At 44.6% G+C, this 27,636-nt stretch overlaps 1 protein-coding gene across 14 annotated transcripts in view; it reads left to right on the top strand.

The window, feature by feature from the left end:
• Positions 1-27,636, top strand: part of LOC309654641 (uncharacterized protein) — a 179,541-nt gene that overhangs the window by 61,691 nt on the left and 90,214 nt on the right. Inside the window, exon 1 of one of the 14 annotated variants that reach the window (XM_082448969.1) lies at positions 22,179-23,309. The exons of the other annotated variants lie outside the window; for them this stretch is intronic. Coding sequence (XP_082305095.1) covers positions 23,139-23,309 — 171 coding nt within the window. The 5' untranslated portion in view covers positions 22,179-23,138. Of the gene's footprint in view, positions 1-22,178; positions 23,310-27,636 lie in introns of those variants that run through there. 14 annotated transcript variants of the gene reach the window in all.

The following is a 27,636-nucleotide window of genomic DNA, read 5'->3' as shown; positions in this document are numbered from 1 at the left end:
GTCTTCCACCTTCGAGCTGATGGTGTGGTCTTTGCTCACCAGAGGTCACGGAAGGAAGACAGAGGACACTCCTCTAGCCAAGGTCAGAGGTTGGCTGCCCATGTGGGATAAAAGGGCAGCAGAAGGGACACCGTAGTTGGATAAATCTGTCAAATTTTCACATTTCCAGTTTCCTACCTGTTCATGTAGATAAAATCTGTCCTTCTCTTTCTCAGCTACTTCACATCAGGTTCTCTGAATCATAGCCGGGTCTCTGCATCTTTGGGTCCAACACGCATTTCTTGAGTGTTCTGTGATCCAGATACTGTGCTGGATTCTGAAGGTGCTGGATTCTGAAGGTGCTGAGGAGATAAGACCATGCCTGGCCCACGAGGAGTTTACACTTTTATCGGGGAGACAGACAAGCATGAAGGTAGAGGCCATCTCAGCTACTACTCACTTTATTCTTAATACATTTTCTGGTTTATGTTTTTCTTACACCTTAGTGCAGATTCCAGCTTTCTTAGGAAGACTTCCCAGCTTTACCTCCCTTCGGCTCAAACATGATGGTCATTCATGTTGTTACTGGGGGCTCAGATCTGGTTCTTAATCTGCCCTGCATGGTTTGAGGGGAAGCCAGGGATGGGCAAGGGAACCTGGGTCTGCTCCTTGATCCCACATCTTCTTGGCTGTGTGGCCTCGCTTGACCCCTAATCCTCTGTTCCTTCATCGTAAAAGGAAGGGAATACGTGTACCTCACAGAACTCTCACGAGTATCTGGGAGATAACGTATATAAGATAATGTACCACGTGTTACCTGTTTCAGAGTAGTCGCTCATTAAATATTAGTTTTCCCCTTCTTTTCTTCATATCTCTATTTCTTCATCTATTAAAGGGTTAGTCTATCATTTCCAATTTCTCGTCTGCCTCCAAGATGCTGAGATTCTGATATATTGATATTTAGTTATTGCAAAAATAGTTATTTCATGTGTCTGTTTTATTTTTCAAGCAGTGTCGTGAGTTTCTTGAGAGTTGTTATATTTTGTGCTCCAGGAAGTGGTGGGTTTTCTGTGTATGCAGTGGATATCATTCATCTATGTGTCGTTACAGACCTATCATGTCTGCTTGTCTTGTTTTCTGTTAAAAAACACAGGCTCCTTGAGAAAACTTCTTGGCTGTATCTGCACTGTTGTACACTGTTGTGCAAAGGGGAGATTGATAAATATCAAGAGTGGATGGGAATTACAGGTTGTCCTCCCTTGAAGTTCATGCTTCCTTTAAACATTATCTCTAGAATTGCTTATATTCACAATAATTAATCTTCCATAGAAACTTTAAGTTAGCGTAAAGCGTTCCTCAGATATCCTATTCTGATAATAACGTTTCCGAGTTGTCGTCATTTTTTTCATTTGATATATTCTTTAAGAGTTTGCTCATGAGCTGTTGAAATTCAAGTACTTGCCATAATTGAATTTCAAATCTTATCTCTCTTTTATAATCTGATATGTATTCCTACTGTGCTTTGGCTCCAAGTATAATAAAAATCACATTTCAGAAATCCAAATTTTATCTCAAGGGAGAGTTCTGCTCTTGTTAATGAACAGTTTGTATACATTGAACACTTCTGAAAAAGTTTAGTCAAAGGGTCCTCAAGCCTCTTACTCTTTGGAAGGTCATTATAGTCTCTACTAAATACAAAACAAACAGCAAACCCTGTTATTAGAAATTCTCCCTGAGACCGAACAAGTTGAATATTTAAAAAATGACACTCTGCCATTGCACGGAGAACTGAATTCTCTCAGTAAACACATATTCACTTATTGTTTTCCCAGACAGCAAATATGACCGAGGTATTACAGCGTTTCCTTGTTTGTACTCAAATAGTAAAAGTACTGCCTCTTTAAATGAGATCTTATCCCGGTTAACAATTTAGTTAATAATTAGTTAGTTTAAACCCCTTCCAGAACTTAACACTTGATCTAAGTACATCCTTGGCCCCAGCTAGTCTCAAGGAGTTATCTGCAGACTTTCAAAAAACCTCAAGTTTAGGAACGTCTAGGAGAGTGCTGTCGCACATGAGCCTTTTTCCCCCCTTTCTCTTGAAAAGAATCAAAGTTAGAGAGATAAACCGTACATTACATCTCCATGTTGCCTTTAAAGCACTCCGCTTGTGTCAGGGACTAATTCTAAATACTTTGGTTTCTGATGGCTGTACAGCAGTTGATAGCTTGACAGGACTGTGGATCTTTGTGTGCCTGTGTGTGTGTATCTGTGTGTACCATATATTAAAGTAAATGATTTTGTTACCTAATAGCTTCTGGACTAGCTTGAGATATTAAGGCTTAATTTACTCAGTCTAATTAAGCATGCTTAACTCCAGGTTTCTGGGAAAAAAAGAAGCCTATTTATAAGATAAAAGAAGGAGCAACCCTGGCCTTCCCCCATCTCCCGTCCCTCCCTGGTCTCATGACCTGACTGCTCTTTTCCAGAGTGGGGCAGGCTCAGGACTTTGGAAGTTCATGCCCCTCGGGTCACGACCTGGCTGTCCTGAGCACCTGTGGTTTTGAAGCCTTTGTTTGGTCTTAAAAGAAATATTTTCAGAGTTAAGATATACGTTTATATATGTATATATAGCTGTTTTATTCTTATAACAACTCTGTGAGGGAGGAACTCTGATTTTCCCCCATATTATAGGTGAGGAAGCTGAGGCCCAAAGAGGTTACGTGATTTGCTTCAGTTACTAAATATTGAAGCTGAAATTTTAAAAAAATGAATCTTGCCTCGAAGCCCTTGATCTCGACCATTTTGTCGTATGTCACACACATATATTCCAGCTGAAAACATTTTCATGATGCAGTTGAAATTCCTCTTGACCCCCCTATCTCATACTAGTCTCCCTTCCAGAAACAACTGCCCTTATGAGTGTTGCAAATCTTTGTCTTTATGCATTTGTAATATATGTATATGTAATGTGATTTCCTATTGTGGGATTTAAAAAATACAAACCATATCACCCTGTATGTCTTAATCTATAACTTGTTTATTTTAATGTCACAACATATTTTAGAGATTTTTTTTCCAGTTCAGTACAAAGGTTGGCCTTTATTATTTTTTTACTGGTATCATAGTATCCTGTGTTATGGATAAACTCTAAAATATTCTATCATTTCCATACTGACATTTGGTGATTAGACTCTTTTTTTAAAAATAAAACAAAAATGCTGCAATAAACATCCTTGTGTAGCTCCTTACGCATGCCTCTTGTTATTTCTAAGAGGATAAAATCATGCTAACATGCTGTAGTGTGATTCCTAGTGCACCGACTGACTACTTCACTTTATCTCGTCCTCCAGCCTAAGAGAAATTCAGTTAGAACTTTACAAAATTGTCTATACAGGGGGTGCTTAAGTTTTTAAAAAAATTCTTGCCTGTTAGTGTTCAGGGGTTCATAGGATTAGTGTGCCTGACCCAATGTGAGGCCGATCACATGACCACAATGAGGGCGAGTCCCTTGCCTTTGGTCAAAACCTCCCTGGAGGAGAAAATGACCTGAGAAGGCATCCCCCCACATGCCTGCTGGGGTCTCCCCTGAACGCTGGCCGGTGACCTTTCTCCTGAACAAATCACTTGAGCTTGGGACAAAGCACCTCTTGTATTTATATCTTGTATATATTTCATATTATATAAGGACAGCTGGGTTTTGAACTTCTCCCTCCAATTTGTGGATGGTCCCATAGCAGCAGCAGTGGGTTTGGGGCCTGTGATATCACCGAAATGTGTGTCCAGATCCCTGGCTTCCTGTGGAATCTCATTTCCATGGAGAATCATGTGTTTCCTCTCCGTATCTTCACACCTGAAAATTCTCCAAATTTTCAACTTTCATGGAAATGTTCTCTTATCCAATGAACAACTTTTCATGCTGTCTGGACCACTTATTAAAGCAGTTCCCTGAAGCACCTTTTCTTATATAATAGAAAGGAAACACGGGACTGCTTTACATTCCAGATCTGAGTTAACTTCAGAGGTTTCTATCTGACTCTTTATCTAAAAGTCCTTGTTAAGACCCTGACTTTCTTAGGTATTCATTTATACTCTAATTATCAGATAACTCTATAAAAACTAGCTAATTTGGCCACTTTTCCTCTTTTAATTAGGACAGTTTTATTTGTTTTTATCCCACAGCTCAGGGCTTTGCCAATCTCTGTAAAATACATTCTGACATCCGAGATTTGGTCGTTTTTTTAGAGTCCTAGAATTGGAGAGCTGGGCGTTCCCTCAGCTGTCACTGAATCCACGTAAAGACGCTGAGGGGTTGAGTGAGTGTCGTAATGATGGGCTGGAACTCAGCTCGTCTCAGTCAAGTTCACTGGCGCTCCATGTGCTGATGGAGACTGGGATTTCTGAGCCAGAACTTGGTGAACAGTTGCCAGGCAAGGAGATCCAAGTTCTTGGGCCCGTGGCTAGGGTTTTTTGGGGGAAGGTGTGGGTGAAGGGACTGGGAGAGTTTGTGGGGATTATAACACACTGCAAACCCTAAGCAAGAGTAAGGCGCTCCTGTTGGGTTTTTGTAGCTGGTGGCTTGAGCGTGTCTAGAGCAGGGCTGGCGGGGTCTGGATCTCCTGGGCTTTCTCACTCCTCACACCCTTGGGAATCAGGGATTATGAGGCTCTTCTGCCCAAGGCAACCCAGCAGGGATGCCAGGAGCCCCAACGGACTTCTGTGGGGCATGAGGTGGGGAAGGTGTTTCTCCCGGCGGGGCAGGGGTTCAAGGAAATGCTTGTCCCCCCTTTATTGAACGTTGTGGCTCTGTGGGACGAGAGGCCTTTGCAGCTGTAGTGCTCTGAGCTGGACACCTTCCCAGCCTTTCTGACCCATGGAGGGAGGTGGCATCCTTGTGACTGTGAGTTTCACATCTTCGTGGACATTTCTGGCAAATAAATCCCCTTGACGGGACCTGCATTGATGACCACGCTCTGAGATGCCTTCTAGGGCAGGTTAGTGGCGTGGGGTTCAGGGCGGAGCCCCGACAGGTGAGGGCCTGGGGGTGAACAGGAAAACGCAATCAGGGCTCCTCTGGGGCATGGAGTTCTCCTCCTAGACTTGCCCTTTCTTTGCCCCGTGTTCTTCCTCTTCTTTCTCTTTGCCAAAACGTTAGAAGGGGTGGTGTCTTCGGGGCCCTTCTTGCGCTCCCCTCCTCCGTTCCACCTGTACTTGTTGACTCACTTGATGGAAGATTACATCACTGGCTTCCAGGCAGCCTGGCTGGCCCGACAGGCTGAGGTCGGCCGTTCTAAGAGGACATGCCCGCTATGTGGCCACAACGACCCTGACCAGAGGCTGCCAGGCAGATCCCGACGGTTCCCCAGCTGACAAAGGTGGAGTGGGCTATGGGGCGTTGGGCCCAGCAGGCACTTGTGCTCCTACTGGTGGGGAGTCTAGAAGGCAAGGGGTACTGAGAAAAGGAGGCGAGGAAGTAGGACGCAAGCCGAGGAGCCCGGCACTACTGCAGTTCCTCACTTTAACTTTGCTCCAGCAGCCTTGGGACCCTTCCTGTGCGTGGGTCTAAGAAGCGTCCCAACTAGGCAGCCCTCTGCTTCCAGCTCTTCCTGCTAAGTGTAGGAGGAAGTGCAACACCATGTATACATAGTCTAATAACTTTTGTCTGATCTGTGCTGGGAGTCACGCATATGAGCATTTCTACTCAATATTGACAGTATTATAACTGCACGAAAGACGCATTTTCCTCCAGAATGACTACAAAAGGAAACTATTAATGGCACGACTTTGATATGGCATCCTCAGTGTACTTTCCTAGGATTAGTATTTATTCTCCAGGCTATAATTATCTCCGTTGCTCTTGGGCAGGGAAAGAGGCATTTCCCTAAGCACATAGCAATGTCTGAAGGTACAAATGTGGGCTAAAGTTCAGTGTTTCTTTAATTAATGTTAAACCAATAGTCAGATTGTGCAAAGCATCGCCTTTGAGACTGCTCTGGATTCTTCGCTACTGAGTCTGTTTCCTGTGGCTCTTTGGCCCCAAAACCCTCTTTTATTTTTCATTTTCTCTTTCCCATTGAGCCCTAATGTGCAGGAAATAGTGTATCCTGTATTCACCAGTTATGGATTTTGAGGTAAAATTTAAAAGTGAAACATAGCTTCTCTGAGACTCTAGAAAATTCAGTGTATTGATTTGCCTTTACTGTGTGGTGAAAAGGCTTTGATATATTTACCTTTTTAATCTTCAAATCTTGACCCCAAATAAAAGTGACAAGAAAAATGAGCTTTGAAAGGATAGTTTTGGTTCTGTAACCAAATGGCCAGGGCGTTTTCCATCCACTTCTGGGCTGTGTGGGGATCAAGGTCTGATGGGAACAGATGTCTTCTGAGTCTCGTGATGACCCTGGGGTTGAGAGCAGGGCCCTGGCGAGGAGACAGACGGGGCTGCTCAGTCCTGGGTGTGGTTTGTGGGAGCACAAGGAAGGAGAGCCATTCAGCTCTCCCGTTTCCTCCTGCCAAGTCCCACAGGGTCTGAAATGCTGAAATTTGAGACGAAATCTTCTAGGCTAAGCACCTCTCCCCCCTGGGTCCTTACCAAAAGGGGGAAAATCCAGATCTTGTCACTAACACCTTGGTGTGAATTTATTTCTTATCCTTAGTAGCTGGAGACGTCATGGAAAGCATTAACGAGTTTGTCAGTGAGTCTAAAGCAGCCCCCCTGGTTTTGCAAATCAAGTCTTACTGGATCTCAGCCATGCCTGTTAGTTAACATAGCACCGTGGCTGCTATTGCTTCGCAAGAGCAGGGCTGAGTAGTTTCCAGAGAGGCTGCGTGACTCCCAAAGCCTAAAATATTCATTAGCTGACCGTTTACAGAGACCTAGGCGGACCTTTAGTCCAAAGTTGTGATGTCTAATACAGTAGCCACTACTCACATGTGACAATGCAGATGCAAATTTCTTAAAAACCAAATATAATTAAAAATCCAGTTCCCCATTGGCACTAGCCACCTGTGGCTATTAAGGCCACCATGTTGACAGTGCAGATAGACTACTTCCATCCCTGTAGAAAGTTCTTTTGAAACATATATTAATTGATAATTTATATGTTAACGTATATTAATCCATTCACAACCCAAACATATCAAGTTCTTTGATCTCTCTCACTTTTTGCGATCATCTCAGGGAGTGATTGTTAAACTCACTGCCTGTCTCTGGGAAGCATAGTGCTCCCTGTTCCGTGAATAATCCTCCGTACATAATCCCCCACAGTATACCCATGATCTCATGTATTACAGTGACTGTTTTCTTCTCACATTTGAATCTAAAAGCTATAGGCATGCTAGCAGTTTCCACACATTTCATGACCCCGGATTCACAGTTCCTTGCTGGCCTCTTGGTAGGAGACACAGGCTCCCTGGACTGCAGAGTTGGAAGGAAGGTCACTCCACACCACAGCCTTGTCTGCAGCCACAAGATGAGGGCAGCGGTCTCTTCCAGAGATGCTGAAGGCGTCGCTGGGGCTCTGAGAGAGCTGCTTCCCTGAGGAAGGAGTTTGGAGGCTAGGGGAGTCATTGCCCTTGGTCTTGGCAAAGGTTTGGCTGTCTGCAAGATGCTATGTGATATCTTAAGAACTGGTAAAGAGGTGGGGGGCACCTGGGGAATGCTCTTCTGATCTGATCTGAGAATCATTTCTGTTTCAGGGCGAAAGGCTAAGTTGTTCAAAGAGATCCAACCGTGTGGTAGCTTAAAAGACAAAATGTTTCTTTCTTTCATATGACAGTCCAAGGTGAATATTCCAGATGCAGGCTGCTCAGTTCCACAGTTATTTAAGGATATAGGTTCCTTCCAAGTCTTTGCTCTGTCCTCCCTGGAAGAACTATCATCTGCATGGTTGAAGCTGGTTATAGCCATGTCCAAGGGGTGAAAGGGAACAAGTATGGAGGGGGGAGAAAGGGAACAAGTATGGAGGGGGGATGCCTGTCCCCGGCAGTGTGACTCGGCTCTGCTCAGGGGCCACTGGACTGGATCATGACACCTAACCGAAGGGTGGCTGGAAATGAAGTCTGGACTCGTGCTCGGGAAGAATTTGGGTTTTGGTAGACTGCTGGCACTCTCCACTAAACTTTCCTCTGCTCAGTCCTTGATATTTTCTTCCTTTCAAACATCAAGATTCCACCAAGAAAATGTGTTGATTGTACCTCTCCTTCTCTTCCCTATTTACCTCCCTCTCTACCTTCCCCCGCACCAAAAGAAAGAAAGAGAATTAGTTTTTTCACCCTTTTTACTTTTGTTTCAAAAATGTCAAATCTCCAAAACACATACACTGGGTTGAAAATACATTACATTTCCATGACCCTTTTCTATGTAAATGGAGCTATTGAGCGTTTTCCTGGAGCAGGCATGGTGCGGGAAGCCAAGCCCTCTCATCATATCTTCAACAGCCGGAAACAGAGATACAACCAGAATGTTCCTAGAGCCAATCAGCTGTGTGCCGGCCCCACAGATCCTCATTACTCTGTCCTCTTCATTCCACTAGAGCAGCTCCAAGTCCTGACAGCCAGTGGGGGTCATTGACATGGAAATGCTCAACCCCAAGTGCCCCAGCTTCCCCCAAACAATTGCTGGATTGTTCTGGGGACCTGCCGATGCCACAGCGCTCCCGCTGAGAAGTTTGCCCCGTAATTAGCAAGCGGCAGCTGTCAAGCCCATCAAATGGTTTTATGTGATGAAGTGAACGAGACAAAGCAGTTTCTTCTCCTTCTCTGGCGGGGAAGACAGTGGGTTTTTGAGTGGAACTGACACTTCTGTAAAGGAAACTAAGCGAATTTGGCTTCCGTTTCACACTCGTGCTTTCCAGACTGATATCGAATCTATGAGGCTCATCTCTCGAGCCTGGTCCCCTGGAACTTGGCTGATGGGGCGGCGAGGTCTTGATGGAGCTCAGGGAGGCGAATAAAGGCAGCCCCATCTGCTCTGCACCTGAACAACCCTTAATAACCTCTGGGAATTCTCAAAACGGAGACAGTTCTGCACTCCCTCAACATGGAAAGGAAGTTCAACATGTGATAGTTTGAACCTTGACATTGATTTTTTTGTAGTTGAGGAAATTTACAATGAAGTAGGATGAGACCAGAGTTACTCAGAGCTAGAGGAACACCATTCCCTGTAGACCTGTGATTAAAGTAAACAGGAATTTCTTCTTATCTTTTATGTGCGTTGAATGAAAACATACAGTTGTAGAGAGACATTGTGAGTGGTGGGAAGGGGAGCAGAGGGGGAGGAAGCCTCAGCAGCCTCGCCTGTAAATTGGGAACATTCATTCAATAACCTTCAGAATCTTATCCAACTCCAGATCTATATGGACAGATGGATGGCGTCCTTTACCAAATATTGTAATAATGTAATGTTCTTAAACATTACAAAATCTCTGTCTCTTTATATACTTATATTAATATTTATACATTGATACATATTCACATGAGATATGATGAAACTTTATGCACACTGACGCATTAGCTATTTTCCCCTGATACTCGTACCCGTTAGAAATACATACGAGTCCAAAATGTGATTCTCATGCTCCTGATTTGAATGAGAATGGAAATACATAGTTACTTGGCATTTTAGCTATCTCAAGATTGATATATTGTTCTTAATATCATCATACTTATAACCATGAAGAAGCTTATAGCACTCTGAATGATATATCTAAAAAAGCAGAAATTCTATGGATACTTTCTGTACGCTGATGATGGGAAATCTTTTAAAATGGAAACATTCTCATTTGCAGTAACTCTCACTGTAGATTTAATTCTTAAAAGGCCTTCAGCCAATTGTGTCATTATAGAATTGGGGAAAAATATACAGTGCATAATTGTACATTGCTTATTTTATTTTCCAAACCATGCCATCCCTTGGTGGGCTTTAAATTGTAACCAGGTAACAAAATTAAAATGCTGGCATCAAGAGCACGTGGTCACCTGTGAAATGAATAGAATACGAATATGTATTTGGGAATTTTGTTCGATTTCAGATTATCCAATAGCACTAAAGAGCAGCTGCTACATGGTCTCTGAGATAATACAGTGAAGGAAAACAAGCTATTTAACTTAGAGGATGATGCAATTTGCAGGTTAAAGGAATTAAGTTTTATTTTTCAATCACTGTACATTTTATAATCTAGACCATTAAGAGTCTTAATACCAGAGATGAGACAAGTTAATGAAGATAGTTAGGAAATAAGCCCTTCTATTATTTCTTTGCCTTTATTTTTCCCCATTGTATTCACAGCTTACATCACTGCACATAGAAAGAATTCAATAAATATTTGTTCCAGGAATGAATGAATGAGTAAGTGAGCTTCGGAAGAAGTTCCTACAATGTCTTTGTGAGCCTCAGAGTTACATAAAGCTCTCCGAGACCAAAAAAGATGAAGCACTTCTAATCTGTCTGGGACTAAGATAGATGTTTTATTTATTTTTATTGTCATCTGAGCATAGCCCACGGTTGCTTTCAGTCATGGAGGAATTTCAGCTTCACCTACTTGGACTTCGTAGAGGTGGTCGGCAGGACTGAGCTGGAACCTGGGTTTCAATCCTCTTTCTCTCTGAGCTGCAGAGTTTAATATGTTTATTGTGACTGAACAACATTTGTTTGTCAATTATTTTCAAATGTATGCTGAACGCCCTCCTGGGCTGGGCACAGTGCTAAGTTCTAGAGACTCAGAAATGAATGATTTCTGCACTTCTATGGAGGAGCCCTAAGTTTGTCAGGGGAAAGAAACATGTAAAGAGAGCCAGTGGTGAGCAGAAAATTTGGAACCTGGATCTGGCCTTTTCTAACCAGGTGGCCGTCGCTGAGTGCTGGTTCAGTTTCTTCACGTGGGCATCTTCAGTACATGGGTGTTGAAGATACATGGGTATTGCTGGCATACATGGGTATTGCTAGTAAATGGCACATTTGAACTCTGACCTCTTGGAGTCCTGTGTTCGCTGTGTCCTTGCTATTGGGTGGGGCTCTTTCAGGTGGGCTGAGGTGGGAGGTGTCTTTTACCACAAGTTTGGGTCCCCTCGCGGTGCAGTCTGGCCCCCAGGGCCGCCTGTGTCCCAAGGATTCCAGGCTGTCTGTTCAATGATTGCTACTTCTTGTTGTTTACACTCTCTTTCTCATCTTGCTGTGAAAATAGAGCATAATCTCGGTACTACTTCCATAACCTTCTGTACCTGAAGCAAATTTACAGCTCATTGAAAGTTTCCAAGATTCTTTTCTATAGTTGCTGGAAACAAAATGAGGGCTTCTGTGCACATGTTTGTGTTTAAAATTTGGGTGTGAGACGAGGCTTCCTTTTTGGTTCTTGGCTTGGTCTTTCCCTACAGGTTCAATTTTTTTAAGCTGTAATGTTTTGGGTTAATTTGTACAAAAGAGAAAACTTCAGCTATAGTTCAGAGAAAAATAAGACATGAAGTGAGCATCCTGGGTGAAGAGGATTATGGGGAGGGTGTGTGTGAGGACTTCTGAAGAGGTGGATTGGAAAGCACTAAGAATATTGCCTTTAAGGCATGATGCTGGCAAGTGTGGTAGTTAAAAAAAGCCTGCAAATTTCTTGACACGACTGCCTTGAGAGTTGGGGGTCTACGTCCTCTCCGTAAATCTGGGTGGGCCTGTGACTTGCTTGTAGCCAGTGGAATGCTGCATGACAGTTTCATGGCTTGGATGGAAAAGACGATACAGCTTGTGCTCTATTGACAGGGACTCACTGTCGGGGCCCCGAGGGGCCATGCAGTGAGGAAGCCCACGCCATGGGGGAGAGGGCACACGGGAGTGCTCCGGTTGAGGTCCCAGCTGACAGCCAGCATCAACCCCCAGACCTGTAAGTGAAGGTGCCTCCAGAAGATTCCAGTCTCCAGCTGTTGCGTCAGCTCCAGCTGTAGAGTTTTTCCAGTTGAGGTTCTAGATATTGCTGAGCAGACATAAGCAACTGTCCTTGTACTCTGACCAAATTCCTGACTCACACAATTTGTGAGCGTAAAGAAACAGTTGTTTTGAGCTGTTAAGTTTTGGGGTGATTTGTTAGGCAGCAGTAGTAACTGGGGGCACGGGAATAAGGATGGGGGGAGGGAGGGAGGGACAGCGTTACCCTCCCTTTTCCTTTGGCACCATGTGTTCTGCCGCAGATGATTTTGCCCTGAACCAAGACCGGGGCAAAGTAAGAAGGCTGGGCATAAGGATCCAGAAGAGACCTTAGCATCAGTTTCCAGGGAAAAGAGGAGGAGATAGGGAGGACTTTCTCATGTCCAACAGCTCTAGGCAGCCTTTCTCCGGCAACCCAACCTCGATCCAGTATAAACATATCAGTGGGTACTTCTGCAAAAGATCCTTTATAAGAACCAGTGCTTTAGGGATGGGGATTCTCTTTTTGCAAACTCAGAGACATACACCTGTTTCCTGGTCAAGAGTTTTCAAAGGGAACATTTCTATGTGGGCTGTGGGAATGGCTACGCTCCTGAGTGTCTGAGAGTGGAGAGGAAAAGCACAGGTGAACTAATGGGCAGGATTGCTCTGTCGAGGCCAAGTCAGGTCCGTGGAACCACAGTAGGCAGAGGGCCATCGTCCCGACCAGGGCAGGGCTCAGCCATTGAGACTCAGGGACTCTGTTCCAGAAGGCCCGCCCCGAGGTGCAGCGTGGTTCTCACAAGGCATCCAGATACCCTGCTACAAAAATAAAGACTCCGTAGAGATCTGGTGCTCACTAGACCCAGCATGAAGTTTTCCCCTAGGATATAATTTATAGATTAATCTATTTTTAAAAATAAGTAAAAAGATCTCTACTAGGGTAGAAAAGGTTTCCAACTCAGAAGGTTTCTTAAAATGTTCTTATGAATAGACTGTTTTTCTAATTTCTGCCCTAAGTTTGTATATGATATATGATTACACCAGAATGTGAAACCAGCCAAATGAGCCCCAGGAAAGAAATATTGCTCCAAAGTAAATATAGGAACTTGGTTAATACCACATGATCAGATATCTTGCAAATAAGACACACAATTAAAATATCATCGTATATGAGATTGGGAGTTACAGATTGTACAAGATAGTCCCACCAAGCTGAAGTGGAAATATGATACACTTTCTGAGCCTTGAGAAGAATTCTGGGAAAATGAAACTTTGAACCGGTACAGGGAGGCAACATGATTATAGAGAAATATGGCTGAAAAGTAGGGGACACACAGGAACAAAAGCAGATCATAAATCTTTAATGGAGAGCAAATGTTTAGCAAACCATTGTAGCTGCAGGAAGGGATAAAACATCTGGGGACGTGAGGCGATTCTCAAATTTTAGTAAGCACCCGACAGAACAACATTAAAGCATATACATATTTAAAAGAATCTTCTCACAGAAAAGAAATTCAAAGTGAAACAAGGGAACTACTTATGTTAAGCAAAACAGTGAAAAGCCACTAAATGAAAGAATTAAGGATGGGGTGGCATTTAAAAAAACTCATTAGAGTGTGATTTTACCTTGCCACATACATAATTTAAGAGAAAGTTTACTTTAAGTAAAGGGTAGGAAAATGGAAACTACAAACCAAGAGACAATAAAACAAACTCTAAGAAAAAAACCTTCTTACTGCATAGCTTAAAATAAGTTATCGTTTGGAACTGCAGACATTTTTTATTGTAAAAATTTTTTACATTGTGATATTACTTTATTTTAATGAGGCAGCTCAGACAACTCGGGATATATGTTTAGATAAAGGTTAGGAAGAGACGCAGTGTCTTCAAATAAATAAGAATTATTAGGTACAAAAGAAGATTCAAAGATGTCCCTAGAAAACCAGTCTGACTTTTTTTTTCTTTTTTGCTGGGGGAAAGTCAGTGTAAATACCTTTTATAGGTAATGAACAACTTTGTTCTTTGCTTAATATAGATGGGACCCTGCTCTCCTGACATTGTGTGTTTTTACATTTTTAAGCGTTTTCCTTCTCTCGGGTCTTACAAATGATTGACACGAGTCTGGCAAAGTTGCAGACCCTGGTTTTAAAGGATCAAAGACTGAAACGGAGCTAATTTCCGACAATGATTCTACAGCCTGGATAGTTAATTAAGTAGGAGAAGATGGCCTATCGCCATTTATTGAACTAATTAAAAATAAAAACAATAAAAAGCATATCTCAGAGCATGATACAAATTATTATTATTCTCTTTTGCCTTGAAAAATATTTAACCTGACTCTTCTCTTTTGAAGGTTAACCAAAGCTCAGTACATTTTGTTAATTGGTTTATTAACTTTTCCGATCCTGGGATAATTGATATTCAGACTTTCTTATGTAGGCTCACTTTCATATCCTTGTGTAACCCATGGTCTCAGATTGGGTTTTCTTACTAAAAAGAAGAGAGTTGGTGTTGGAAGAGAACTTGAAAGGTTACCTGGTCTTGCCTTCAAACAGCTGTATTCTAAGTCAATAAATGAAGACATGTAGCCTCCAGACTGGGAGGGGGTTGCATTTAGACCATGGGCTGCCAGTGAGGTCATGATGGGGCAGCATCTCATTGCCTAACTTCACAATCCAGAAATCCGGCCTTCGTCTGCTTCAACAGTAATCATGCTGTGGGGAAGAGGGCACGGACCCATGATGCAATTTCCATGAGAATGACAATTACAATAATTGCATTAATCTGGAGAGTGCATTTTTGATGACGTTTGATCATAAGCTCCTTCTCTACAACAGTTCTCCTTTGAGGTCTTACAGGCCTTCTACTCACCTTTTACAGGAATTTTTAGAAAATGCTTGAGTTAGGAGATGCCCCAGCCGACCAGGTCTGTCAAAACCTCCTTATGTTCTATCTCTCGACCTGTTTGAATGGCTTTATTGGTCATGGTGAGTGTACGGCCTATGTAATGAAAGTGTCAGCCTTTGAGTAAAGAGCCCTCTAATTCTGATTCAGTCAAAGTTCCTAAGTGGAACACCTTTTCATGAATATTTTTAGTTCTAATCAAGTACCCCTGGACTCAGAAGTGAGGTTTTCCTAAATATTTGTACAGGACAGAAAAAACCCTGGGACAGATTTTATCTGGCTCACTGAATACTTTTGAAGTCTTGAGTAAGACTGGACATTTTGTAGGCTTTCCTTTCTATGTCAGAGAAAGTTTCAACAAGGCAGGCAGCTAGATAAAAGAGAAATCCCAGCCTATTTGGAGATGAAAGTTTTCAAACTAGGGAATGCCAAATTCATCAGAGAATATCACCTCAAAGGAAATGTTTGCTTTATTTTGAAAACTCATTGTTAAAAAGCTCATTGTGTCATTAGGCTAGACGTGTGATTATTGAGAAGCAGCTAAAAATAATAAGGGGACACTTCATCAAAGGCATCCTTTTACTATAAATATAAAATCACTTAATGCTAGGTGATTTTTTTGTATTGAAATTGTGAGAGGTATATATCTGGGATATGTATCGAAGACAATCTGTACCCATCAGTATGTCTAACCAGGAAAGCTCCCATGCAACTATGGCCTGGAGAAAAGTTGAGGGTTTTTTTTGTTTGTTTGTTTGTTTTTAATTTTTGGGAACATGGAGAATATTTTACATGGGAACTTCAGAGACCTGTTCTTCTGCTCTGTTTTTGGCCAGGTTGGTCCTGTCCTTTGATAAATGGCAAAGTCACCTCATTAACCAACCCTGAGCAGATCCAGCCACTGACCCTGCTTGGGCTCCGCTCTGGGCAGGAAGCAGCTTTCCCTGAGGCCAGATCTCATTTTCAAGACTGAACCCTGTTGAGATATTGAGGCACTAAATCAATAGCTGGTATTCAGTCAGCCCTGGAAAGAAGGCAGTTATCAACAGGAGCTCAGGTGAAGGCGGGTGACAGCAGATGCAACTGTGGTTATTTTCCAAAGGGCCAGCGGCCTCTGAAGTATGATGGTGCTTCTCTGACACACCCCAGATCTTCCTCCTCAAGTCTAGTTTTGTGTCAAGCTGGGCCTGTCCTCAGAATATGGTGAACAATTTTGTTCTTGAAACAACAAAATGTGAAAATATTCACGTGTGTAGTCAAAATGCATATTAAGCCAAAAATAGTTGCCTACATGAAGAGGGAAAAAAACTCAGCTCAGGAAGACATGATTATCATGTACCACTGAGCAGTGGAACATCTCTGACCAGTCATGGCTTTCTTCAAGAAATGTGTTCCCCCTTCTCCCCCTTCCCCATAGCCCACAATGTAAAACGAGGAAGTCAAACATGGACATGGAGTTTTTAAAACGTAGAAAGGCTCCTTTGATAAAACATGCGAAGGAAGGCATTGTCCTAATAAGAATAAAGGATTGAAAATGAAAAGACCATTTCCTCCAAGAAGTCATCCTGGATTTGGCAAGAATAGTATTGGATTTCCCCCTCACCACCACGTGTCTTCCACTTAATGCTGAAAGTTATAACAAAGCCTAAGTAAATATATTATATGGGCCTTGATTTCAAAGCTCCAGGAAGCCCATATCCTAAAATAGCAGAGAGGCAGGGGAATAGAAGCATTTTTAAAAGTCAGATAACAATCAGACCCAACATATCTTACATGTGCGATCAAATTTCCCAGTGAAAAAGAGGCTAAGGTTTTTTTTTTCGCCTGTACAGAAATACTTTTCCGAATGTAACAGAAAAATTTGCAAAAAAGTTGTATGTAAATCAAGTCTTTGTAAATAATTGCAATCACATTTTAAATGTCTTTGCTTTTTAAAAAGAATTCTGATAGCACAGGGAACTATATTCACTAACTTTTAATAACCTATAATGGAAAAGAATCTTAAAAAGAATATATATATATACGCACATATATATATATATATATATATATATATATATGAATCACTGTGCTGTATACCAGAAACTAACACAACGTTGTCAATCAACTATACTTCAATTAAAAAAAAAAAAAAAGGAATTCTGTGATGACTCCTTCCTACAGAAAATAATTACTTTATAATATGGAACTATACCTTTAAAATATATAAGTATTGGGGTTTTTATGTTCAAAAGAAGGCTCCTCTGTACCAAAGCTTTACCAAACGGGTAACTGTCTCTCTGACGTGTGGTAATTATTTTCTGTTAATTCCTTTCATTTAATTTAATGCTGGTTTCAGTTTTGATTATGTTTAAGGCACATCTATGCTGTGGAGGTGAGACGGTGGAGATCTGTCTTGAAGAAACTTACAAATCAAAGGACCCACAGCATTCCGCTTCTGTGCTCTCTTCACAGATAGGTTTCTATCTGTCTGTGACAGAGTCACACCCCTTTAGGGACCAAAGTTTAATCTAGAAACTATTATGGAAGAAAGATCCACACACATGATTCAATCATCACAACAAATGTATGCAGATGAATTAATCGCGTTTGGACTGGTAACCCTAGTGCTACGTACTTTGGAGATCAGGATAATTAGTTCAAAAGCTAGTGAATCTCAGATCACCGGGAACCAGAAGACATTTGTGCATATTTCTCAAGCCTCCAATTAAAACTTGCAGCTTGGTAAAGGGCTCTTGGAAACATTTCCTTTAAAAGCCAGTGGACTGTCTTTCCCCAAATGTACTAGGACAAAGGTGGGGAGAACAGAAAGCAGGGTCTTCTCCGCTTTGGAGACTCTGATGCCGGTGCCAGGGATCCAGGACACTGGGGTCTCTGGGATGAAACACACACTCCCCCAACTCCCCACCACATACACTGAGCCGCCCAAGTGCGTGAGCCATGGAAGCTCCAGGTCTGGGGCCAAGACCCCAGAGTCCTGACACGGTGGAGTCTGAAAGTGGAAGCCATTGTTCTTTTCTCCCTGCAGACTCACAACTGAAACAGAGGGGAGTTTGTCCTTTAAGGGGTTCTGGGTAGAATGCATTCTGTTCAGTGGAATCTTTAAAAAAAAAAATTCAAGAACCCTGTGGTAGGTATCAGTCATTGGTTTCCAGTTACTCAAGTTTTTACAAGTCTTAAGGAGCCTATAAACTTTGAGAGTTGTAGTAAAATATTTATAGAGCAAGTCAAAGAAAAGCATAAAACAGTAGTCTAGGTGAAATTCTGACGTGACCAAAATTCCTTTCTACCTCTCTTGCTTTTTGATCCGTGAGTGTCTAGGTACCCAGCTTGGTGAAATATCAACTCGTTTCACCCCGTGGGCCTGGACTGGTGTGATTTCCACAGCTGCTCTATTATTTCATTTCTTTTCTTCCAGGTCTTAAGAAATCCAAGAGATGATTTTGATGAGGAAGCGTGGCCCAAACTCACACCAGTGCCATAGCTGAAATCTCTCAGGTCATTACCCTTCTGAATTTTCCTGGGAAAGGGCTTTGGAGTCACTTTTCCCCTGTGTACGAGAAACCCTAGGGTAGTCATTGATGTTTCAGATTGTTAGGCAGGTATAAAACAGAGGCCTGACTTGTAAAATCTGCCACCCAATGCCTCCAGATGCTCTTTAGTGAAGCTGTCATCAGATCCTGGTGCAGCTCCATCTGGAAAAGTCACATTGTGCCTTTGTACCTTTACATTCCCCACCAATACTTAGGTCCTTCTCTCCCTGGCTGGGACCCGGGGCCTTTAATGACAGGGTGCTGTCCATCAGCTGTGGCCCTGCCATTGGGCAGTGGGGACCGGTGTTCAGCGAAGTGACACAGGGTCCCTAAACATGCACGGGGCAGGAAAACTCTATCGCATATAAATGTGTGCAATGTTATTCCAGGAAAAACATATGAATGTTTTGGAAGTCATAAGGGATTTCCTAAATGACTCTGGTGCACAGCAGCCAAGAAGTTTTTGCTTAAAGAGAGCCCCAGATCATAACTAAACGTGTGTTTAGGAGGCAAGGAAAGGTCAAGAACCACAGGCAAAAGTCATGTCTTGTTTGGTCCTGCTACCATAACTCTGGGGGTGAAATGAGTTCATGACCCTGTATGCAAAAGCATGATTATATAGTAGTGGGGTGGGTGCCTCAAAGAATATATGTGAATGAATACATCTAAATAAACGTGACCTTCAAATTAGCCATGGTAAAAAACTCTAATTACTACGATATGCGTGTGCTTAAACTGTTTTTTTTCTTATGTCTTTTTTGAAATTCTTTACTCAACCCTTCTTATCCCCTAGAATGTTTATTTTTTTTATTTAAAACATTTTTTTCTCTAGATTGTGATATGCACTACTCCTCTGAGCCTCTTGGGATTTTGCATACATTACTAGTGTAACTATTCCCATTTAACACTGTAATTAGTTATTTTCTGGGTTTGTGCCCAATAAAGGAATGTATCCTGACACAGAGTAAAAATGTAAAAGAAAAAAGTGTGTGGAGTGGATGGGCTTCTTGCCTAATATTTCAGGGTAAACATTTTGTTTTACACCAAAGCAGTGTTACCCAAATCGATCACAGAAAAATCTGTTTTCAAGTGATTTTTGGTTGATTTTTAAGAATCAATGCACCTTCTTGGTATCAAGATTTATAACCGTTGAGGTGATTTTAAAAGAATGTGCTCTTGGCTCTGAAGGCAATTCCAAAGGAGGAATTTCCAAAATATTTCTGAGCCATGACTGCATTATTGTGTAGTGATGCCCCAGTGGAAAAATATTTTTTAAAGCAGTAGAACCGTTCTTTAAAAGTGACTAAGAGTTACTGGAGGCTGAGAGATCAACTCACTATTGTGGCAAACTTCCTTTGCTTTGGGAAAAATCAGCAGAATTTCAGTTTGTCCAAGAACGTTCATTTGTGTCAAGAAAGTCATCATCCATCTGACTCTAGACATTGTAAGCTGAGATGTGATGTGTTCTATTTAATATAAATCAAGACATTGTCCTTGCAGGCTCTTTGAGTATGGATTTAGATCTTAGTGATTGTCTCTGAAACAGGTCTAGGGAGATGTGTGTATCTGTGTGTGTAGGTGTATGTGCATGTTTAAACAAACATTTCATCAAACTTTTTGTGTAAGGATATTGCAAAACCCAGAAGGTAGCCTGGCTCTCTCTTCACTTCAAATTGGGGGAAGGACCAGGAAGATAAAAGGACCAGGTTTGGCCCGGTGCCGTCTAGGTTAGAGCCCCAGGCAGGGCGTGATGAAGACCAGCAGATGGAAACGAACCACTGATTATTGGGGTTGGTGTTTGGGGCGTTTGGGGTGTTTGAGGCTGCATGGCAGCTGGTGGTGGTTTGAGGGTCCCTCCTGTAGGAAGGGGAAGATCCTTTTCCCAGTCATCTCAGGGAGGAAGAAGCAGGTCTGGCCCTGAAGTCGGGGGCTGTGGGCCTAGAGCTGGCTGCAGGGGCGGTAAGGAGCCTGCAGACAGGTTGACAGGAGGATGAGCTGGCTCGGTCACGTTCAAGTTAGCCAAGAGCGATGGACGAGGCCTGAGGTTGGCTTTTGGAGCTGTGAACCTCCAAAAGTATCTACTAGAGCATCTACTTTAATAGGCATGTGTTTCCCTAAGTTGCGTCAACCCCAAGCCTTCCGTAAAATTGTATTAAACCATCTGACTGTTCTTCGCTGTGCTTTGCGGAATTAAAGGCAGCACTGGGGTCTGTACGCGAGTGCCTTGCTGTGGGGAGGGCAGAGTGGCCCGGGAAGGGAGGCCAGTTTCCAGCCCACGCCAGGTGACCTGCAGAGCTTGGAGTCAGGGCGGCTGGAGGGATGACCAGGGGCCCCCGGGAGGGATCCGTGGACCAGCCAGCCACCCTCCAAAATGGCCCCGGGGGAGAACAAGGGAGATGACAACTCTGGGGTCTCGAGGGGATTGGGCTTCAAAGTCACAGCAGTTTGGGTAATTAAGGAAACATGGTCGTTTTGGCAATTACAGGTGGGCGAGGTCTGGAACACACTGATTCTCCTTGGAAGAAGTGTACAGCCAGACAAGGGGGTTGCTTTGAAGGAGCCGGCATGACTGGCTTACTGTCTGTAAGATACCTGTTATCTAATGAAAAAGGTACACGGAGACAATGAAATCCCATATTTTACCTGTATTTAGAGAGTCTCACTATGTAGGTGAAATAGGTGAAAACTGAACATTAACCCAAATGTTCAGTTTTCAGTGGGTTGTTGGATGCGCTCTGCCCTAACCCTCTTCCTCTGCCCGTCTGTCACTCCTCCGCCTCCGGCCCCCCAGCAAGTCTCTCCTGTGCTACAGACGTCCCAGAGCTGTCCCTTCTCCCACCTCTGTTGCCGTCTCTCCAGCCTGTGTCACCATCCTCTCCTTGGCCTCTTGGCGACATGGCCCTCGAAGGCAGCAGTGAGATCTTTTTAAGACGCGAGGCAGATCGTGCCATTTCCTGCTGAGAACTCCCCAGACAAGCCACACCCTTCTACTTCCAGAAGATTCTCTGGGACGCCGTCTCCCGGGCCTCCCCTGGGCTCCCGCCTGACGGCCATGCAGGCCTTTGGGACGCTGGCCTCTGCGCTCTCCCCTCGGGGCCTCGTTCTTTCTCAGGCTTGCGGTGTGAGCAGCTCCTTCTCCTCAATCAGATGTCACCCAGTGTCACCTCCTCAGAGAGGTCTTCCCTGGGCGGTGTCCTCCTTCCACCCCCTCCCTGCCACCCCATCTGCTTATTCAGAGAAGCCGGCAGACCCTCAACTCACTCATGCCTTTTGCATCCGCGTGTGTGTCTCCTGCTTGTAAGTTCCGTGTCTGCCCTGCTCCCCGCGGCACCCCTAGCACCCAGCGCGCGGCGGGGCCGTCAGATCGGGCCCACAGAGGTTAAACGGAGAAGGTGCGCCGGACATCGGGGAGCGGCGGAGCCCAGGACGAGGCAGAAAGTCCTCCCGAGCACGTGTGCACACGTAGGATGAAGGCCGAGCGGAGCACACAGCCCGGGAGGCCCCGCGCACGCTCCCGCACTCCCAGCCCTGCGCCTCGGGCTCGCCGTGTGCCCTGCAGTCCGTTCAGAGCCCCCCCGGCGGCTCCTCTCCGTGAGCCGACACGTCCCCGAGCAGCGCTCTGCTTCCCGGGCCGGTCAGGCAGCCCCTCCAGGGCCCCCGCGGTTCCCCCCCGGCGCCCCTGCCCCCTGCGCCCGCCGCGCGCGCCCGGCCCGCCACCCACGCCACCTCCCCGCCTCCCTGCTGGGGCAGCGCGCAGCTCCGGGGCTGGGGGGAAGGCGGGAAGGGCCCGCTCTCCAGCCTGGGCGGCGCCTCTTCCACGCGGCCTCGGGCTTTGCCAGCTGCCAAGGATGCCTGCCTTCCAGAAGCACTCTCGAGGGTGACAGTACTCAGAGTTTCTTTCTTCCACCTGAAGTTGTCTTACAACAGACCCCCTCGGGTGACCCTCCCAGGGGAAAAAAGCATCCTGCCCCGTCCCCCGCACTGACATAAACGCAGAAGCCTCTCAAATATGGTACCTGCTTCCCCACTTCAAGAAAATCCACATAAACATGGCCCACTCACAAGGTGCTTCAAAAATATTACCCGACCCAGTCAGCTTCTCTGTCTCTCCAGGGTGCCTGGCAGGGCTGAGGGGGCTTTGGGCGGGCTGCTTCCCTCTCCCCTGAGCCCCAGGAACCGACTTGCCACAGTTAGGGTGTGTTTTTGGTAGAACTGAGTGCGGGTGTGGTCAGCGATTTTCTAGCGAATAGACCCCCAAATAGGGAGCAGTTTATGGCCATATTACTAGTCTGACTGCAGTGCCAAGTCAGAAAATCGTTCAACCCGTTTATGCTGATTATTTAAAAATAATAGACAGTCCGAGCACATTTCAAATTTGCAAGACAGTCTTTGAGAAAACTGTGTCCTGGGAAGGGATGAGGAAGCAGGTCTGGAGCGATGCCAGGTTCCTGTCGGCCAGCCGGTCCCTGAAGTCCCTGGAGGAATCGCCTCAAGGAGCCAGTGTGTCCCACGTCTGGGGTGAGGTGGGCGGAGGGCCTTGTTACTGGCGATGTCACACTCCTGCCCTCTTATGTATCTTGTGTCCTCAGTCCCAGGAACACCAGCTTCATAAAAATATTCCTCTCACTGAAACTGCCCATTAACCTTTCTAAGTTGGCTAATGATTAATGTCATTAGCTTCTGGATGGGACCACAGTTCCCCGAGAAGGTACGGTGCCCACAGAGGGTGGGTTGTAAGGACTCTGCAAACCTAGCCTGCCGTCCTCGGTCTGTCTGGTGGTGGCACTAATGGTTTTACCCCCTCCATCGCCCCTTTTATTGCAGTCATAATCATGCATCTGGTCGGTCAGCACCTGCCCTACTGCCGGGGAGAGAGAACCCAGATAACAATGTCAAGTTTACCAGACCTACACGATGTGGACATCACCAATTACGTGTCAATGTTGTATCTGGAAACCAAAGTCTCCCGGGACTGGGGAACAGCCCAGTCACAGTTTCTTAAGGTCTGTTCTGATTTCCTTTACCCTTGGCATGGTTCTATCAGATTGAACTTGTTTGAGATTGCCATTTCAGGGGTCAAAAATTGGCTAAATATCATCAATTTCATGGGGTTCAACCCACTATATTTTGTCCTCAATTCTTCTAGAGCAGGGATGTCAGTCACAGTTCAAAGGTAACAAGCAAGTAGAATAAACTCAAGTGAGAGGAACGTCAAAGTTAGGGGTAGCACATGTTTAATTCTGAATTGCCCCAGTTGTGTGCTTTTGCATTAATATTGTATGCATGTGGCTTCTGAACAGTTCCCACTTCTTGGGTTGAGATATTCAAGGTAATGAATTCATAAATTTTCATGTCATTATGGTGCCTAAAAATAGTTTTCATGGTATTTTCATTAAGTTACGAAGGACGACAGGTTGTATTTACAAAAGGAATGACTGTAGTCTTGGAGGTCATGTGGGAAACTGCAAATAACAAAGTCCTGTGAACAAGGTCAGGAAGTCTTGTCGGAATTAACAGCAGGTGAACCTGGAAACAGCAGAAGTCACTGCTTGTCCCAGATGTTGAGTAGAGCTTTATCACTTGCTTACCCGCCGTGTGACACGTCTTTACATGTATTTTATCTTCCCATCCTCCTAAAAAACCCACCGGGACAGGCATTATTATCACCACAGGTGATGGATGCTCTGACGTTCTTAAATAAAGTGTTAAGGTCCGTATTGCTAGACATTGGCAGAGTCAGAATTTACACCCAGGTTCATCTTAGTCAAAGCCTTGCCGTTTCCTTACACCTAGGAAGCCTGGAGGACCTGTTCTTGAGATGGTCTGGGGTTACGCCCTTGGTGCTGGCATATACTCAGAAGTGTCCCAGTGTGGGACTGTGCATACGGCTGGCGCTTTCCCATCTACTGGCCCACTCCGCAGGTAATTGAGCAGGTCTCCCCCAGTGCAAAGCACAGAGTTTGGGTTGCACTAACATTTGCCTCTAGACACTGCTGCTCCTGGGGTCGTTGCTACTCCTGGGAGAGCTTGGAACGCCATGGTCGATGAAGCACGTTCTTTTAGTAGTGTCTCTGATGGCCTTGTTAGCTGCATTTTCTCGTCAGGAATCCAGGATAAAAAGGAGTTCTAAATCACCTTTGTGCAAGACAAAATGGAGAGCACTGTTTGAAACTTAAAGCACCAAATTCTTTTCCAGTCACGTGATTGCTGTAGGTCGATGAGCCATTAAATCAAGTAACAATTATGCCAGGTACTTGAGGGGGAGGTCGGGAGAGCGAATAAATACTTTTGATGCTGGCTTTTACTGCTGTGTTGATTCTCAGAGTGTTCTGCTTTAATCATCGCTCATGGTAAGGGTCATGGATAAATACTACTTTCACATGTACACACAAGTACTGGACTTGGAAATAATGGGGATGAGGGCAGTAATTTAATACATACTAACTTGTTTGCTGATTTATTCTGCATCTGTCACAGCCTGTAAACCCTAGCAACCTCGTAACTGCTAATTCTGCCCCGTTGCTGACATGCAACAGAGACAAATGCCAAAGAGAAAGCATGGAAACTGAGCTGGCCCTCAGATGGGAAGTGGGCCCATTCCTGCTGACGGTGGAATGTCCCCTGGAAACCGAGCAGGACCTTGAGGGGCTCCCGGGTACAAATCCTTTCTGTGTCCCTGTTTCTTGTTTGCTAGGAAATAGGCATCATTCAGCCTCCTAGACCTTCCTTGAGTACCAAAGGGCAGATTCAAACAATTGCTAATCAGGGGAGGAAAGGGGTGCAGGAACAAAGGAAGAACGATAGTGGGTCAAGTAACAATAGCCAAGTAACAACAGTCAAGTAACTCTAGTGGGTCCTGGTTCCTCCTCAAAGGATACACAGAACGATATCTTTGAGTTTCTTCTGCGGGAATTATGGCCCGCACCAGGTGGAGGAGGGTAACTTCAGGCTGAGCAAAAAAGCGCTGGAGCACAGCCCTGTTACCTCACCACCAACCAATCCGAAGAAAGATGCACAGCCTGCAGCCCTCATCCCAAATTTTGCCCATAAAATCTTCTCTCTCAAAACCATCCAGGAGTTCAGGTTTCTGGAGCAGGAGGCCCCCGTTCTCCCTGCTCGGCCCTGCAATAAACCTTTCTCTGCTCCAAACTACGACGTTTTGGTTTGTTTGGCATCCCTGTGCGTCAGACACATAAACTTGTGTCTGGTAACACCCTCATTCTATTTGCGATCGAGTCAGCAGTGTGCACAGAATTTCCTCAGGAAGGGAAAACAGACATATATAAAGTAGCATTCAGTCTACGTTTTTGGCCCTTTGCTCACTGAATGACTAGGTTTCACAGCCCCAGTGGCTCCGTGCACTTCACCCACTGGGTAGGGTGCTTGGAATAGCAGGAGTTCACATAACCTTTGAATGATAGACGTTTGCTGGGTTCCTATCCCTATATTAGCGACAGAAGAAGTATAAGGTACTTACACTGTTTTTGTGGAGGTGATGGACAGCAGTGAAATAATTAGACCCGAGGCATTTGTTTTTATTTATTTATTTGGCCGCACCATGCAGCTTGTGGAATCCGACTTCCCCAATGAGGGATTGAACCAGGGTCGCGGCAGTGAAAGCACTGAGTCCTAACCACTGGACCACCAGGGAAGTCCCCAGACCTGAGGCATTTAGAAAGCAAAACTAGGAAGGTTAAGAAGAGTAAATTGAAGTTAAGCAAGAGCCCAGTTAATTACTACAGACCCCAAATGGCTGAACTTCTGAGGGGACGTGTTTCATGGATCTGAGCTGAGGATCAGACACGGCGTGGCCAGTGGTGTCTGGGGGACCCCGAGTTACACGCTCAGTGACTCAGCATGTGGCTTTCCTGCTCTTCACAAGGCTAACTGTAGCTACCTCGCGGGATTGTTGTAGAGGTCGGCGATAAGGTAAGCAGGGCCACATGGGATGCCTGGCACAAAGTGGGAGCCAACACATGGCAGCTGCCTTGGTCACCGTGGAAGAGGCAAGACATGAAATGGAGCTCAGAGAGTGACCAGAATTTCAGCAAGTGGTGGGAAGAGATAAAGGCACGCTCCATGCTGCTGTGTGGAGCCCTCATTCCTTTACTCTCACAGTTGTGTAGCTTTTCCATTACACGAATATTCTACAGTTTAATTTCCTTTGGTTATTTCCACCTTCTGGCTACTATGTGTTAGTTTCCTAGTGCAGCCGTAACAAACGATGCAGATTGGATGGCTTTAGACAACAGAAATGTATTCTCTCGCGGTTCTAGAGGCTAGTCCAAAATCAAGGTGCTGGCAGGGCTGTGCTCTCTCCGAAGGCTCTTAGGGGAGAGTCTATTCCACGCCTTTCTCTCAGCTTTTGGTGTTGCCCGCCATCCTCAGCATTCCTTGCTTGTGTCTGCCTCTGTCTTCACACACACTTCTCCTGTGTGTAGCTCTTCTCCTTTGCTTATAAGGACACCAGTCATCTCAGACCAAGGGCCTGCTCTAATCCAGTGGGGCCTCATCTTCACTTAATAACTACATCTGCAACTACATTATTTCCAAATAAGGTCACATTCTGAGGCTTTGGGGGAGACATGGATTTTAGGGGGGCACCATTAGACGCAGTGCACATGGCTGTGAACATGCTTGCACCTGCCGGCTGGGGTTCCTGTGCGTGGTGCCTGTGAGCCAGGCCTCCCTGTGAATGTCCTTCCACTGGGATCCTCGGGTCCTAGCGTCTGTGCATCCTTCACTTTCACAGGATTAAGCCAGATTGCTTTCCTGGTTAGTGATGCCAAATTACACGCCCACAAGTAGTGTGTAAGAGCTCCTGTGACTCTCAGCGTTAAAAACATTTTGCCAACCTACTGTTTGTCAAGTGGTACATGGTTTTTTTTTTTTGGGGCCATGCCATGGGGCATGTGGCATCTCAGTTCCCCTGTCAAGTGGTACATTTGTACGGCTTAATTCGCGTTTCCCTAATTCATATTCCTCATTTATTTTCTCCTTTGTAAAATACCTATTAATGTCTCCTGCCTGCTTGCTTGTTGGGTTGTTTGTTTTATCCTTAACTTTTTGGAGGATTTCTCTGTCAGTTATATAAATTGCAAACATTTTCTTCCAGTTTGTGGCTTGTGTTTTCGACTCTCTTTAAGGGACCTTTTGATGAAAAGAAGTCCATGATTTTAATGAAGTGAAACTTAGTACTTTTCTTTAAGTTTGGGGATTTTTGTGTCTTAAGAAAACCCCTCCCGCTACATTGAAGCCATAAAGATATTTCTCTTTATTTTCTTTTAAGATTGTAAAGTTTTGTCTTTCACATTCGAGTCTATAGGCCAC

The sequence above is a fragment of the Balaenoptera physalus genome, assembly GCF_965194825.1.
Source record: "Balaenoptera physalus genome assembly, chromosome: 2".
Classification (NCBI taxonomy): domain Eukaryota; kingdom Metazoa; phylum Chordata; class Mammalia; order Artiodactyla; family Balaenopteridae; genus Balaenoptera; species Balaenoptera physalus.
This window is presented reverse-complemented; position numbering and strand designations above follow the sequence as displayed.